General features: G+C 39.7%; 1 protein-coding gene across 3 annotated transcripts in view; it reads left to right on the forward strand.

Moving 5' to 3' along the window:
* Positions 1–1,344: 1,344 nt before the first annotated feature.
* Positions 1,345–17,154, forward strand: part of LOC104273126 (myosin light chain kinase, smooth muscle) — a 73,060-nt gene continuing 57,250 nt past the window's right edge. For all 3 annotated transcript variants that reach the window (XM_009868343.1, XM_009868342.1, XM_009868344.1), the window contains exons 1-3: positions 1,345–2,294; positions 12,098–12,214; positions 15,217–15,303. In XM_009868343.1, coding sequence (XP_009866645.1) covers positions 1,697–2,294; positions 12,098–12,214; positions 15,217–15,303 — 802 coding nt within the window. In that variant the 5' untranslated portion in view covers positions 1,345–1,696. The remainder of the gene's footprint in view (positions 2,295–12,097; positions 12,215–15,216; positions 15,304–17,154) is intronic.

The raw sequence follows: 17,154 nt of genomic DNA on the forward strand, positions 1-17,154 counted from the left end.
GTTTTGTTCATGTCCAGGAAGTGTTTTCAGTAGTAAAAAATATTTTTGTTTGAAAAAGAAAAATCACCCAGGAGTTTGTTTTCCATTTACAAGCTTATACTTAAACTGGAAAGGACAAAACTATTTTCACTAATAAAAGATACCTCTAGTTCTTAATTCAAAGCTTTTTTTTTTCCTTTTTCTTTTTTTTAGTATCAGTTCAGGAGAGCAGTGGCAATGGTTATACAACTGCTGCCCCGGGGGAATTCAGTTTTGTTAAGTGGAGGAGAGCTGTCTGGGGCTGAAAAAATGATATATATCTGTGGGAGGGAGGGAGCAGCAGGGGCGGGGGGAGCACTTTAAATGAATTCTTTAATGGGAGCCCATTCCAGAAGGCATCCATGGTATTCCTCTGCAAAAGGAAGAATAAGTACTCAGCACCATATATGGTGACACTTTTATGTTTTTTAATATAAACATGTACAGGCTGGAGCAATCCATGTAGATGAGTTCTGCTGATTGGTTGGGCCAGGAGGGAGGGAAGGAAATGAGACCCTGCTTTTAATATCTTAACATTGGAAAACTCAAGAGCTTGGGTTTAAATAAATAAACAGTAGGCAGAGTTGGAAAGATTTTCAACTTTGCAAAATAGCCCCTTCCTCTGCCTTGATTTTCCAACTTTTGTATTTGTTTTCCTTTAGCTTGTTTGCTTGTGGCTGTTTCATTCTGTAAATTGCTTTAATTTTTGTTCAGGGAGTATGTTGTTCCCAGTGTAGACAGCAACAGATCAGTAAAAGCTATCTGAGATAGCTTGGCTCCAAATATAAAGGGGACTAAATCCACTCAGTCAATCACCACAACACCGGGCATAGGAAAGGCAGATGCCACACTGGGTTTGAGCTGCTTTAGGGCAACACACAATCAGGCAAGTTACAGTTTTGGTGGGAAAAGCCTCTGCTGTTCTGATTTCACTTAAATATTTCAGGAATCAAGTTGGAGAATGCAGCTGCCAGGTGTCTCTGATGCTGCGGGAGAGTTCAGCTTCCAGAGCAGAAATGCTCAGAGAGTAAGTATTTTTCCCAGGGACTTGCATGGGTGGGTTCTATTTTTTGCTCCGTTAATTCCCTGCCCTTACAGACCCAGGCTGGCTGCTGTTCAACCTAATCCCCAAATGTGACCCAACAAATTGTTTTCATCATACAGACTAAGCACATTGTACCAAGCCAGAGTAGAGAAGATCTTTTTTGTTTGTGCCCTTATATGGCTCCTGAAGTCATCATTGATGCAATAAACTAATGGAGTGTGCTCCTCTAATCAACCTCCCCTTCCATAAACACATTTTGTTCCTGCTCTGAGACTGTTCCCTGACATTTTTAAACCAGCCCCTTTCCTGGCTCTCTCTTTCTTTTCTTTTTCGGATCATAGTGGGAGGGAATCAGCCAGCTCTGGAGAGCGAAGAGATGGTGGAGATCATGGTAAACTAGCATTTGGTAGAACAAGTGGCTTCAGAAAGAACAGCACTGAAACCAGAGCAGCTGAGGAAGAGCAGGAAGACGTCCGAGGCGTGCTGAAGAGGCGAGTGGAAACTCGGGAACACACAGAGGAGAGCCTGAGGCAGCAGGAAGCTGAGCAACTTGATTTCCGTGACATTTTAGGCAAGAAAGTCAGTACCAAAAGTTTTTCTGAGGAGGAACTGAAAGAAATCCCAGCCGAGCAAATGGACTTCCGAGCAAACCTGCAGCGGCAGGTCAAACCCAAGACCTTGTCAGAGGAGGAAAGGAAAGTTCATGCTCCTCAGCAGGTAGACTTCCGCTCTGTGCTGGCCAAGAAAGGCACCCCAAAAACCCCATTGCCAGAGAAGGTGCCACCTCCTAAGCCAGCCATTACAGATTTCAGATCTGTGCTGGGCTCAAAGAAAAAGCCACCTGCGGAGAATGGCAGTGCTAGCACCCCAGCACCAAATGCCCGTACCAATTCTGAAGCCCAGAATGCGACCCCCAATTCTCAAGCCCCTGTTGCCAAACCAGCAGTGAAAAAAGAAGAGAAGAATGACAGAAACTGTGAACATGGGTGCGCAGTGGTGGATGGCGGGATAATTGGGAAAAAAGCTGAAAACAAAGCACCAGCAAGCAAACCCCCAGCAAGCAAAGGAACAGCACCCTCCTTTACCGAGAAGCTTCAGGATGCTCAAGTAGTAGATGGTGAAAAATTGGTCTTACAATGTCGGATTTCCTCTGATCCCCCTGCAGCTGTCACCTGGACTCTAGACAGCAAAACCATCAAGTCGTCAAAGTCCACTGTCATCTCCCAAGAAGGTAAATGAATTGAATTACAGGCCACCTGGATGGCACACTCTTATATCTGGCTCTTGATTAATAATATTTAGTTCATTAAAGGTAATGCAATACTTTATTTAAGTCCTGTGCCAGTAACTGTTTCCAGATGCAACTTTCTTGTTATTTCAGCGGAGTACACAAGGAACAGTACCGTTTGACATTTCTTGCAGATTCTCCTTTAACAGCTTGCAGATGTAATTTTTATAAAGTTGAACTTCTTGCATTTTTAAATGCTGTTTACATTGCTAACACTGTTTAAGGAGCTGGTACGTGATGTTTATTTAATCTGAACTTTTAGGATTTAGAACATTGAAAACAGAATAATATTATTGCTGGTTTACAAATTCTAATTTAATTCTTCTGTATATTTAATATTTCAGGCTTTTTATTGCCATAAGGAACACAGAAGCAAGGAGGGGTTTTGTTATAAAAAAGAAATTACTACAATTTCAAGTTACATAGTTAAGATCAGAGTTGAGAATTGATGTCCTGTGTATTTAATATTCTACTACATATGCTTGTGTTGCCTTTACAGACACAGAAATATTTGAACACCACTGGCCTGACAACTTTTAACTAATTTCAGAACAGTATAGAGTTTGGTAAATCCTCAGAGAGACCACTTACTGTTGTCAAATTGAGTGATTTCCTTATAATCCACAATCTGGCTAATCAACCCCCACTAGGCTGTTTTTGCATGAAAGTTAATATTTTTTGTAGACAAAATGTATTTTCATTGGGACAAAAATAGGAAGGATGTCTGATAATACTAAAAATACTTTCTATATTTCGCATTTATTTCATAAAACTCTGAGAGAGTTATATGGAAAATTACACAGTCCTGCACATTATAGTAAAAGGGTTCATGTTCACAGGAAGGACTGTAGCTTGACACAGGGGTCTGCACTCTTACTTGTGAATCTTTCTTCATTTAATCCAGACTGTTTTCAGTGTTATTAAATGAGAACCAAATGAATACACACAATGGTTCATCACAGCCAGTGGTGCAGTGTTCCAAGCACTGAAACATGAGGACACTTGTAAAGTGGATGCAGCCAGAAGCAACATTGCCTTCAGGTAGAGTAGGGGGAAAACAGAAAGGACCCAAGTACTACGTTAAGGGGATGCCAAACTAAGTGGATGGAGAGAGAGAAATGGTAGCAGGTGCGTTGTGTCTGCAATGCGTCTGAAGTAGCATAAAATTGTTATTTATGAGTACACAATGATTTTCACCAGAGGGGACTGTATAGAATAGGGGTAACTGTCATGTACATGAGAAAAAGCTGACTGGTGGAAATGCCATCCTTGTAAAAACAGCTGACAGGATTAGGAAGTTGGGATACTGCAGTTTAATTAGCCTTACACTGGAAGCAAGGTTTCAAAGGTTTCCTTGAAGTTGCTCAGAGTGAAAGGAAAATACGCATCTCAGACTTTCATGTCTCTTATCAAAGTATATCAAATAGACAGCATCTCTGTATCAAAGCTTCTGAGCTGTGGTGGAGCCTCTTAAAGTCCTGAAGCTTTAGTCCTGTGCTGCTGCAGAAAGCTGTTTTCTTTGACTGAAATGATCTGAGAAACTGACTGTTACAGTCCCCCGACTCGTACTCACTTTATAAAATGTTACCACAGAGCCAAAAATCCAGTGTAGTTGTGTCACAGTGACATGATTCTCATGCACAGAAATTCTCTATCACCTGCCTGAGCAAGGCATGTGGCTTAGCCCATCCAGTTTGTCTGAGCTAGGTGACACTCTTGATCATAACACCCCAGAGCTGGCATTTTGTCAGGACCACCTGAGCAGTGATTTCCATTGAGATAAAGAATGAAGGTCACCACTGTTTCAGAAAGCTTCTTGCAGAAACTGTTCTTATGTTTGAGTTATACCTGCATGATTACACTAATATCATGCTTAGGCAGTCAGTTTTTTCCGTACTTTCTTTTGTGTGTGTTTACAGAGGATCATAGAAAGAAGTATTACACAGGGAAGTAAATGCTACCATTTTCTCCTTTAATGGAAAGAAATGGAATGAGGATTAGAACTTTTTTTTTTTTTTTTTTAAAAAAAGCCCACTTATTATGTACCCTCTGGTACACTAAGGAGATGCATTGCATGATGGTCAATTTAGGGGTTTTCCTGAAGTACCTGCTAGCTTTGGCACTTGGAGAATAATGTGTTGCTGCTCTCCCACTGTGAGATGTTTTATGCCAACTGTTAAGTCATTAAGTAAGTATGCATGATACTTTCTTTAAGTAAGTTCAATTTTTCTTAGGCACTGTTTTTTCTTTTTTCCCCTAATTAGGACACGTAAGTAGTTGAAGGAACCAAGGGAGGGGAAGGAATAATTAGAGCTGCAGACTAGAATTGAGAAATAACAAATTCAGGATGAGTATCAGGAAATACTGTTCAACAGGGAAACTGTATGCATTAGTCTCACAGAAAGAGATGTTCAGAGAATTTTTAAACAGAGAAAGCAACAGTAAAAGTGGATGAAACACTCAGCAGCCCAATGCCAAAATCCCAGATTCCATCTTTTGCTCCTAACACTGAAAAAGTAAATTTTCCTACAGGTGCCAGGTCCTTCAGCAACAGTGCCTTTGGCCAACCTTTAATGGGCTCTGGAGATAATCCCTTAGAGTCATCCTCAGATGAAAGAATGTTGAGTCTGTGGGCCAGGACAGGAATTCAGAGCAAATGGACCCAGCTCACATTAACGGGCTTAGACCTTGCAAAGCCATTTTTTATTTCTTTGGTATGACCTTGCTCCTCTCGTGTTCAGCAACAAAATCCACTGTGGAAGTTGATAGACTGGGTCTGTTCTTATCTATTTCACCAACTGGTTTTGTGCTGCTGTGATGTTTAGTGGTGACCACTGGTTCTCATGTATGGAAAATTTTCCAGAGGTATCTCACAGAATAACTTACTTATTCTTAGTGAATGGGATATGGCAAATACTCTATCTAGACTGAGACATGTCTATCTGCTTCTTACCACACCACAAGCCCATCTTAGTACGTGCCCATGGCCCACAAACAGTTCAGTGTAACACATGAACCTGCAGAATGCCATGTGTTTGTCTACTGAAAATTAAATTAACCCTTTCTGTCATTGCCAGAAAGCAAAAAAATGCAGCAGTTCCCGGATTTCTGGTGCCAAATAGATTGTGAAGATAAATGCATAAAATATGGTTTCAGAAATATATCCACCTGAAAAAACAACTGGCATATTTGACCAGGAAGGGCAGACTTTAAAGTATCCATGTGTCTGTAAGCTCATAGGATAGGCAAACTAGCAAGGCCCTTTATGTAGTCACTCACTGGAAGTAACTTTCCTTGACATATTTGCCCTAGCCACCAGTAAGGCCCTTTACCTGTTAGAAACAAGTGTATTCACACATCTGCCCTGTGTTTGAAGACAGTAACCCAACATTGCCTGTCCAAGGCAGTTTAGCCATGAGTGTGCAAGAGAAAGGGGGGTGTTAGCCTCACTTCTGTACCGTTGGAGAAGGCCAAATTCAAACACCAGAACTGGATAGTCATTGATTTGTAAAGTCATTGGCAAAGGAAAAATTAAATCCTGCTCCAAAAAAGACCTTCATCTTCAAGCATATTTATGCACTGGTTTTGTTGTACTCTAGTGTTTCATCTAGGGCTTGCGGTGTATTCTCTTATTGCTGGGTTAAGTTTACATTAGCAATTCAAAGTAAGAATCTGGGCAGTATTATACTGAATGTCACAATCACAACACATATAAGATCAATCTCATTCCTTCCATTTTACATTTCTATTAATACTGCTTTGTTTGCCTTTGAAATCATGAACATCAGTACTTATTTCTCCATTTCTTTAATAATTCCCCAAATGATATTCTGCTAGTTGATTGGCAAGAGCGATTTGTTGCTTAAAGTATCATTTTTTGTAACAAAGTGTGCTTTTACACCATTTTTCTTTTACAAACATGTCTGACCTGGTAGGAGTTTACTAATGGTTTGATATTTTTCTTCTCTTAAACACTTGTCAGAATGCAGTTACCTACATTCCTGGCATACATATTAATGTGTTTTTTACCTGTGAAACCTCAAAAATAATGGTAATTCTAACAAACAAACAAACGAGGGTACTCATAAATTAGAGCATTATGCGTTTACATGGGCAGATTAGATGTTGCATGGTTAACAGGCAGTTGATTTTAATATGAGAGAGTTCTTTGCTTTATGTTATGGGGGGCTTTTTGTTTGGGGAAAAAAGTTTTAAAGCAAGCTTTAGTAGACATTACAGTGGAGTTAGACATATAAGGACTGAGTTGAACAAGCTTCCTCACACGGTGAACTCTTTAGAGCAGGAACCATTTTGTTTTACATTTGTATAGTACTTGGCACGACACTGCCCTGTGCTGGTGTCCTGCTACGTGACTCACTCTTGGATAGAAAATCCAGACAGAAAATTTTTCCATGGTTACGAAAGTTATTCTAGAAGATGACAGTGAAAGGGTTTTGTAAGCTGGCATCCTTACCAGACTGAAGAACTGCATTGCACAGTGAATATAACTCAAAACTAGCAAATGTGCCATCTTTTAAATCAGTTTTCTTTGCTTTTTTTTTGGCTAGTTTTAGTACCATGTGACTATATAGATCAAAGAACTACTTAATATAGGCTCAGGTGATGTAGTTTAGAAAATGCACTGAGTTTGTATTGCTTTGTGTAAGACAGGGTTTTTTTCTTCCTAAGTGTCTTGGCAGCATAAAGTATTGGTAATCTTGTTAGCAATAATGCCTAACAACTTTCTTGTGACTTAACATAACTCCTAAATCTTCCTATCAGTTGTGCAAGTCTGTGTCTGTCAGTCTAAATCAGATCTGCCATGACTTTTTTGATTTCTTTTTAATTAACTTTGAGCAAGAGTTTGGTGTGTAATTAGCACAACTCTGTGTGCTGCTGAACGTAGATGGATTCTGAAGTTTAAAAAAATAACTTCTTCAGAAAGTTTAAGGCTAGAGAGATCCTCTGAGCATCAGTTCTGACACAACTCCATGTTTGTCATATGTCACAACATTTCCCACTGTACTGCTATTTTTGTCTGAACCTTTCTTATTCCAGAAATGCTTGTAGTGTAGATTTAAATACAGGAAAAGAGAGATATTTGATACAATCACTGGTAATTTATTGCAATGTCTAATTGTTCTTGTAAGTGTTTTGGTTTTAAATCAAGAAACAAAGCAATGTCTTACTTCTGGTTAGAATTTATCTGTTTTCTTCTTCCATACACTCGTTTCCTTCCTCTGCTAAGCTGAAGAGTCCATTTGCACTTGATTCAATGGCTTTGACTCTGCAATCGGGATACCTTCCTATCTACTTTTTTTCCAAAACTTGTCAAGTCAAGCTCTTACTAGCTTTCCATAATGCACTTTTTCCAGCCCTTAGAGGCTTGAGGTTGTTTGGATTTGTGGCGTTTTTTTAATACCTCCCCTTCAAGTTGCTGTTTGTTGGTCTATTATCTTATTTAGAATATCATCATCAGAATCATATATTGGTGTCAGTGCCAGTGAGATGGAGGTCACCTTCCTATTGCTGTGCTTTACTGGACCTCAGTGGTCCTCTTTCTACCTCACAATAGTGGAGCTCACATTTGTTACTTCCATATTAAACCTTTACACCTTCTGAAAATAGAGCATCCCTTGCTGTCCATGGATCATTTCACCATCTCAAGCCCAATTTTCCTTGAGTGAGTAGGACTCGGCTCAGCAAGCAAATGAGATTGTTTGAGAGCTGCTCTGTTTTCTCTCTCTTTCTGTCCTTTCCTTTTCTAACATTCTTTCTATCATCTGTAAGTATATCAACATTAATTTATGAATACTTCTATATCACATATTAAAATATTGAATAACTGATCCTAGTCTGCTCACAGAGGAAGTCCACCAGAAGCATAGCAAGTGATGATTCTCTATTGTTAGCTTCTTCATGAGGTCTTTATTTTGGCAGCTATAACTCTTGCTAAATGAATGTGTTTGAGGCAAGGCTGGATGAGGCTTTGAGGAATAGGGTCTAGTGGGAGCTGTCCTGCCTGTGCCAGGGAGGTTGGAACTAGATGATCTTTAAGGTCCCTTCTGACCCAAACCATTCTATGACTCTGAATGTCATTAATATAGTAATACAGCATTACCTACAAGCAGAATAATGTGAGATAACACAAATATTTCAGTAAAGACTAAGAAAACTACCTTTACACATATACATTTGCCAGTTAAATGTGTAATCTCATGAATAATGAGAGTAGGTTTCTTAAATTGTTTTCCTTAAAAATCTGTTAATTAGCAAGAGTTACATTTGATATTTTTTTCTTCTCTGAAACTCGTGAGTTTTTTCATGGCTTTGGCTATTGTCCTTGTAACTTGGTCAATATTTTCCAGGTCAACTTCTTTGCCATTTTTAGACATAACTGTGACACAAGCACATATTTGCACTTTACCAGAAAATTTGTCATTTATTAGAAAATTAACACTCTGGGCCAGCAAATTCCTTAAAAAGTTTGTTATGGCTCCTAGGCACAATTTCTCATGGCCTAGGATTTCTTAATATTGCCTAGATTCTCCATAGTACTTCTTTATCCCATGGGATACAAATGCAAAAGACATAAACTACAGTCTGCATCATGGGCAGGAGTCAAGAGGTTGACCAGCTGGATGCCATTCTGGGGAACTAGGCTCAGGAGCTGGTTTTTGTTGGTTTGTGTATTTGTTTTGTATCTGAGGTTGACTTTCTGCGGAGTTTCATGGAAAGAATGCAGAAGCCTATAAATATTTTAAACTGGCTTGCACTATTTTTTGAGTAAGTCAGAAAATCCTTTAATACCTCAAAATGCAAAGGAAAGGATTTGTGTATCTAAACTAGAGCCTTCAGTAAACTGTCAGCTTCTGTGGGTGTTAAAGTCTTCTAGAGCTGCACCAGTTCCGATGTCCAACTGGAAGATCCGAGTTTACTCCAATCCTGTACTTTGTGACAGTGTTTTAAAAACTATCCATGGGCAGGTTCATGAAAAGAAGTAGAGGGGTGGAGGACAAATGGGTAGGAAATTCCAGAATACCCAACTGGAGTTAGGAGGTAATAAGCTTCTTTCAGGTCATGAAGGGTTTTTTTAGAGGAAATACCAAATACTTTTTTGAAAGACATTTGGCCTTCTAGCCCCAGGAATTGACTGTAGCTCTAGATCACAGAACATAGGCCTATTGGGGAGTTTCCTGTCCTTATGAAATCTCATCAAGTTGGAGTTGCTGGGGAGTATGGAGAAGCAGGGGGGAGATAGGATATAGATTACTGCTGTGGAGGTTAGAAATCAGGAGAGAAAAGATGCAGCCTTTGAAAAAACAGATTTTCTTCATCCTCCTTCTCACAAAATAACTTCATTAAACTTCAACACATATAAATATCCTTTTGGAATGAGTGAGACTGACCTTATTTCATGAGGGCTCTGTTTTCAGTGGCATAAGCCAAACAGAGCTTCGATCAGACTTCTGCCATGCAGCCTGGCCACGATTAGATTCTAGAAGGGAAACTAACAGAGCATTGAATGCAAATGGCAAATTGAGGATCATTGTGAGAAAATCCTAATATTTACTTCTAGAATTTAGTATAACTGTGAGGAATGACTTATTGTTAGGGTGGGATGTTTGCCACCCTGTGCATATGCTGTAGGGACAACACTGCAACAGAATGTGTAGTGAAGGATTACCCTGTGTCACATTAGCCTTCCGTGAACTGAGGAAGGGCTGTTGAGCAAGTAGAAAACTCCACCAGAATGTAAAGTAACTGCTGCTATGTTCCAGTCCCTTAGCAATCCAGTTATTTTTAAAGCCTGATTCCTTCCATGCAGTAAGGTGGCCAGAGCTTTCCTTCATATATACGTGTCTTTTTTCCACAGTCGATGTTCTTCTGCAGTAGCATTTTTAGGTTCTAATGTGTGATCTTTTCTAATTATGTTACATAGAATTATACAAATTCTTAGACTGGAAATTATCTTTGGCTTGCTCCCCAGTTGTCTCTTTAAACAACAGAGATGTGAATTTATATTTGCTAGATGCCTGCAAGAATACTTTTCTAGTGTCCCTCCTCCCTTTGGAATGGAACTGCAGCTCATGACATTTTTGGCTCAGCCTGACTCATGGAGAAGAGTTGCCTCAGGGAAGGCACGTGGCTTTTCTTCTCACCCTCTGGTTGGCTGAGCACAGCACATGTGAGTGAGGGGTCATTGCTCCTCTTCTGAAATAGTTTTCACATCATTTCTCAGGGGGAAAATAGTCATTATTTAGAGCTTCTTGATTTTGTGGAGGAGGAGGAGGAAAAAATTAATTTTCTTCTAACTCTCGTGTGTCTGGCAAGCCAAATTTGTTGGGAACCATTTGAATGTCTTTTATATGATTTGTCTTGAGTAATAACATTCAATTTTATAAGCAGGGAAAATCTGAATGCCAAAAGCACAAGTGCCATGTCAAAACTGAGGTCTAGTCTCCACGAAGAGCCAGTAAATACACAAAGTTCTTCTTATAGACTGGTGTTATTTTCAAGTACTTTTGGGGGTTCTTTTTTAAGGACCAGTATCACCTATGCCTGTGCCATCTCCCATGATGGGGAGCCTGGGATCAGGCACTCTGGAAGGCAGAAGGCAGCCTCCAGTTAACACAGAGGTGGCAAATCCATGCTGGAAAATTTCCTTATGTCTCAGGACACTGGGGAAACATCTGAAAAAAAACATCTATCCAAGCTTGCCATTAATTAGGAGAGACTATGAGAAAGGTAGATGGTGGGGGGAGGGTGGGCAGGATATTACTGTGGCTGAAATAAGTGGAGGGTAGAGGCATTGTGGACAAGCTAACAGCAATGGATGAAGTGCATAATGTCTCCAGTGGTGTTTAAGGCTTTAGGCCAGACTTTTCAATGAGGAAGGAGAAAGTGAGCCCATGCTTCATTCTCACTTAATGTGGGATATTTGGAAGGGAGAAATCTGGACAGTTTTAATTAGTGTTCCCCCCAGGCAGCAAAGTACTTCATTGCTCTAAGCAATGTAAGTGAATGTAAGGGATTAGGTAAACCACGTTAGGAAGTTCTCTTTCCTCATCCCCCAACTACTGGGAACAGCTTCTGTTTTGGTTCACAGAGTTTTGTTTTTTAAGAGGAAATGTATTTCCCTTGGGCCATACCAAGCTTCCCTTGGTAACTATAGAGCTTATGTTGCATCCTGTTTCTACAAACCAATGAAGTCAAAACTTATTCTTTTGTTTGAAAATAAATGGATTTGTTGCAGTGACAAATTCGATTGACACTGATATACTGGACTTTTTAACAAATGTTTTGCAATATCAGACACTTGTTCTTTAAGCAAAAAGAAATGTCAAGCAAAAAGAAAAGGTCTCTCAGTGCCATTTTAAAACTCAGGCACTAAGCTGAGGTCCTACTTTCACATATGGATGTTCATGGGAGTGCTAGAGATAAGTGAGAATCAAAATATTGCAGATGGTCACTTGACAGAAGCCTTTTTATTTACAGTCTTGCCATACTAGCACTTTCAGTAAAGATCATCTGAGTGGGGACTTCTTATCCCTGCTATAAGACAAAGAATAGCCGCAGAGAGTCTCTTCTGTACCCTCATCCATTCACCACTTTAGGGCCACAGTCTAACTGCGGAGATCAGCTGTGGTAAAGGATTGGATCATTTGATGCATTCTGTTCTGAACACTAGGGTTTTTGTGAACTGCAACATAACATCCATTTGATCTTTCTTTCCTTTGTATTAGGGACACTGTGCTCACTTACCATTGAGAAGCCTGTGCCTGAAGATGGGGGCGAGTACAAATGCATAGCTGAGAATGCAGCAGGAAAAGCTGAATGTGCTTGCAAAGTGCTGGTAGAAGGTAAGTACTTCGCTGTATATGGAAAAACTGTTTCTTAGAATTTCCTCCTTCCCCCCTTTATGAACGACATACACAAAAAAGAACTCTGCTCCCTTCCTCTATGAACTTTTTTGTCAATACGTAATTCAGTGTCGACCATAAAGGAGCATGAGCAGAGAGACACTACAGAGCTAAGGGCTCTGGCTCTTTTGTAGAATAATCTATGTTCTCTTGCTGCCTACTGTATTTCTGCAAGGTTTTTAGTGCAGTAAAAGTTGAACCCCGAAAGATTTACTTCTGAGCTGTATGCATTCTTCAAGAACACATAAAAATTTCTTGTGTGAACCTGGATACTAGTCTGCCTTGGGGCTATATATGGCACATTTCTCATTCTAGAACTTTTCAATTCTTTGCATTCACTGATGTTTGGTCATTTGGCTTTTCTAGTGGAAATGAGCAAAAGTAAACAAATTAGCAGCTCAACCACCCTTTTATGCTGTAGTCTTAGAACACGGATAATTTGCTGACTGAGGTATCCCTTTTGAGCCTCAGTGTTGCTGATGCCACTCTACTCTTGCCAAGTAGTCCTGGCCTTGGGCAAAAATTTTGTTATGAGGTTGAGCTCATCGTTGAATACTCTGATACTTTCCATTGTGACTAAAAAGTGCACAGAACTAAACAACAAGCCCAGTAACAGAGACCATGGGTATTAAGCCTTCACAACTGTAGTACAGATACATTATTTGAGGCAGGAGATCTAGAAAAGAAAACTATTATTTGTGTTCCTAATGTAGCATTGCACCAGGTAAGAATGTGATCCTGTAACTCCATTAATAAAGGTCAGTCTTCAAGTAGCTGGGAAAGGAATTAATTATACAGATAATTACAATTAATTATATTGATTCCTGTAATGTCACCTTTTGTGATACTATGGTCATGATGTAGTCTAGCTTAGACATTTGATAAATTGTTGTTAATAGTGATGTAATTTAAAGTAATAAGTTTTACCAGTTCAAGGACTATCAAAAAGGGGCTTTAAGCAAAATCTAGTATCCTGTAACATCTTAACTACCATAGATGCAGTGTTAAGGAATCATATCATCAAGCACTTAGTACACAGTAGTTCTCCAGAGATGCCTCAGCATTTTTTAAATATCTCAGTCACCTGTGTGTTTGTTCCTGTGATTTTTGTCTTCTGATCTCCTTCAGGTAGTTGCATTTCTTCCTGAAGCCTCCCTTAGCCTACTTCTCACTCCCAATTTCCTGCTGGGCAGTGCATGTTCTAGGAGGCTGGAGGTGGACTTTGGCTGGCAAAGTCTTGCTTGTGGGAGGCTCTCAGCTCATGACATATTTGTTGCATGGTGACGTGAAAGGTGCCACCCCAGCTGTCTGGGTCACTCGGGTAGTGGCACCCATGGTGTTAAGTGCTCACATAACAATGGACACCAATTCCTTATGGTGATACTGGCTGCCTCATCTGTCTTTTCCATTCCCTACTGGCATGCTTTTTTGTAGGGCTGAGAAGAGGTTTTTCAGGAATGGCACCACAGCAAACTCCAGTTATTTAAGAGAGACGCCATTTGTTATCTCATGTCTGTGACAGGCAGAGGGAAAGATAGTTATATTTAAAATAGAATTGTGATCTAAAACAATTAAAATTTCTCCCCTCTACTCAGTCTGCTGTCAGCATCACAGATGCTGATTTTTAGACTCAATAAGTAACCATAAATATCATTATATTCCTTTTGGCCCCATGGACTCAAATCACATTGAAGGAATGTTTGACTTCAGTTGTAAAATTAGCTCAGGGCCTGAACTCAGATCTAGCACAGCTTTCTGCTCTTAAGTGTTTGCTAGGAAATTCTGTCTTCCCCTACTTTTTAGGTAGCAGAGAAATGAATTTTCTCACTCTAGCACCTAGAAGTAGGTGACTGAAATATGTGGTTCTGTAATATTTATGTTATATTTTCTCTCACACCTAAATTTCAAACAGCCATCTCATGCACATGTCCTCTGAAAGCTGAATACTTGAAAGCTATACATTGATCCAGGTATTGCTGGGGTCATTATCCAGATTTGGGATCTTTCTTCCAAAGATAAAGGTCAGGATCAAACAACCTACCAAGCGGAGCTTTTTAGGATTTGTATTATAGGACATGCTTGACCTGGAATAAGCTTGCTGAAAGAAGGTTACATCTTCTAGTTATATGTGTGTGTGTGTCCGACGGGATACGTACAGAAGAAAGCTTATCTTGACTCTTAGCTCTCAGTGGAGCCTGCAGCACTAGCAGTTGCTGGATATGAGCTGTGCAATCTGGGAAATAGAGAAATCCATCAAATTTGAGTCCTATGGTGTCCCTTCTGCCATTTGAATTAGGAATGAACCAATGTGTAATAATAATCTTTTTGGAAAGATTTACACATACAGAGGAAATGCTGCTTTTCAAAATTTGTTTGTATAGCTCACATAGACAATAGAATGGAAGAATGACATGGCAAGGGATTCTTTGGGATTAAATGATACTTCAGATATGCCTTTGTTTCCCTCTTCCATTCACTGCCTGAAGCAGCTTTCACAGAATCATAGAACAATTCAGGTTGGAAAAGACCCTTGGGATCATCGAGTCCAACCATTGACCCTACACTACAAGGTCACCCCTAAACCATATCACCCAACACCACATCTAAACGACACTTAAACACATTGTGCACTTTGTGCACATTGTATTTTGTTCTGTTCAGTTAAAATAGACCTATCGGATTAGATGGTGCCTTGTCTAGTTGCTTTCTCACCTTCTTATTGCAGCTGCTTTTGCAGAGAGCTTCTCCCTCTCCACTCCCTTTTCCTTTTAGAATGTGACATTGTCCAGCAAGTCTGTGCAGAAAATCGTTCTTAAAACCCAAAAGGATAGTAATTTCCTCTTACTTTGCAGAAAGATCCAAAACAAACTGATGTAATAGGCAGCTTTTTCGTTATTGATTTTTAAATAGGATTTGTATTTTATTGTTTGTTTGGATTGCAGATGCCTCATCCGCAAAGACCTCAAAGCCTGCTGAGAAGAAGACCAAGAAGCCTAAGACCACACTTCCCCCTGTGCTGCCAACAGAGAGTAAGTGACAGTGATTTTCATTACTTCCTTTTGAGTGGAAACAAAAGAGTGCTTTGGGATTCTGTGGTCATTCCCTTCTGTTTGCAGGCATAATAAGCTTGTGCTGTTTCTTTAACCCTTGCACATAAGTCATGTGAAATGAGTTTCTGCCTTGTAGGGATTAGAAGTAAGTGCTGAAACTGAGTTCAGACCTAGCCCTCTCTATTCTCAGTTTTCCATAATGGTACAATAGGCTTATGAAACAGATTTATTTTTGGCTGGCTTTCAAAGAGGCACAGAAATTCTCAAGTAGTTTGCTTCAAGTCATATTGTGTCCTATGTAGACAATATACTGTTTTACCATTGGTGGCAAAGGTATCTTGACTGAAATGCCCTGAAGCATAATCTGTCCTTTTTTCCGTGACCATGGGGACTAGTTTGGTGAATTTCACATTCTTCATTTTGAGCCTAAATGCTTTACTTGCTTTTAATGCTTTCTGAAATAACAAACCAGCTACAAATTCCCATGTTTGCTACTCTGCATACATACATTTGATTAAGAGGCAATTTTAAATAGTAAAGGCAGCACAATAATGTCATTTTAGAAATTCCTAATAACACTACTACTTTTGAAATTAAATGTCCATGGATACAAATTTCTCTTAAATCGAACACTGGACTTTGAAAGTTGTCTAAGATGTCCGCTGTGTGAGTTTCTAAAACAGATATAAAGACAGAGTTCTAACAGAAACATGAAATATGTTATCCAGCTCGGTCTGAAAAAAACAAACAAAAAAGAAACAATAATCTGATTTTCCATCATGGAACATTTTCAGCTGAAAAAAATCAGTGAAGTTTTTTACTGATTGATGATCACAGGTAATAATTGTGTTTCTGAAATTGTTTGTTGACTTACATAAAGCTATGCTCTGGGCTACAGCTATTACTGAGTTGCTGGCTCAGCATTGTGACTTTCTCTTCAGCCAGCCCCTTGTGGGTGTGGGAAGGGTCACACCAACAAGCTCCACCTCTGTACCTGAGCTTCAGATGCTCTAAATAATAGCAGTTATTTCTTGAAAAACTAGTGAGGGAAGGTCTGAGATTTTTTTTTTTTTAGTTGTTACTGGTGAGATTGATTACTTCTTCTTGTTTTTTTCTAATACCATACAATTCCAATGAATTACCATACAAATCCAATTCTCCACTTGTGATGTATTAAACGTAGGGGAAAAAAAAAATCATTCCAACATCTCCCTTATAAGGACAAGCTGCAGGAGCTGGGTCTCTTTAGCTTGGAGAAGAGGAGGCTGAGGGGTGACCTCATTGATGTTTGTAAATATGTAAAGGGTGAGTGTCAGGAGGATGGAGCCAGGCTCTTCTCAGTGATGTCCAACGACAGGACAAGGGGCAATGAATACAAACTGGATCATAGGAAGTTCCACAAAAACATCAGGAAAAACTTTTTCACTGTGAGGGTGGCAGAGCCCTGGCACAGGCTGCCCAGAGAGGTTGTGGAGTCTCCTTCTCTGGAGACATTCAAAACCCGCCTGGATGTGTTCCTGTGTGGCTGCCCGAGGTGATCCTGCTCTGGCAGGGGGGTTGGACTAGAGGATCTTTCAAGATCCCTTCCAACCCCAAACATTCTGTGATTCTGTGAATTAAGAATAATCATTTTCTTCTTGAACATCAATAGAAAAGAAAGTTCTAATGCGATTTAAAGCTTCACAGGACAGTGTTTTGAATAGTGTTTTCTATGCACGCAAACACATACTTTCCTCTGATGCTCTCAGCAGTGTTATGAGCTGCAGCTCTCCCAAGAGAAGTGTGACTTGGCAACTAAGTCTAAATATGCAGATATATGACCTGATCCAC

Source organism: Apaloderma vittatum, unplaced genomic scaffold (genome assembly GCF_000703405.1).
Source record: "Apaloderma vittatum isolate BGI_N311 unplaced genomic scaffold, ASM70340v1 scaffold15164, whole genome shotgun sequence".
NCBI classification, from domain to species: Eukaryota; Metazoa; Chordata; class Aves; order Trogoniformes; family Trogonidae; genus Apaloderma; species Apaloderma vittatum.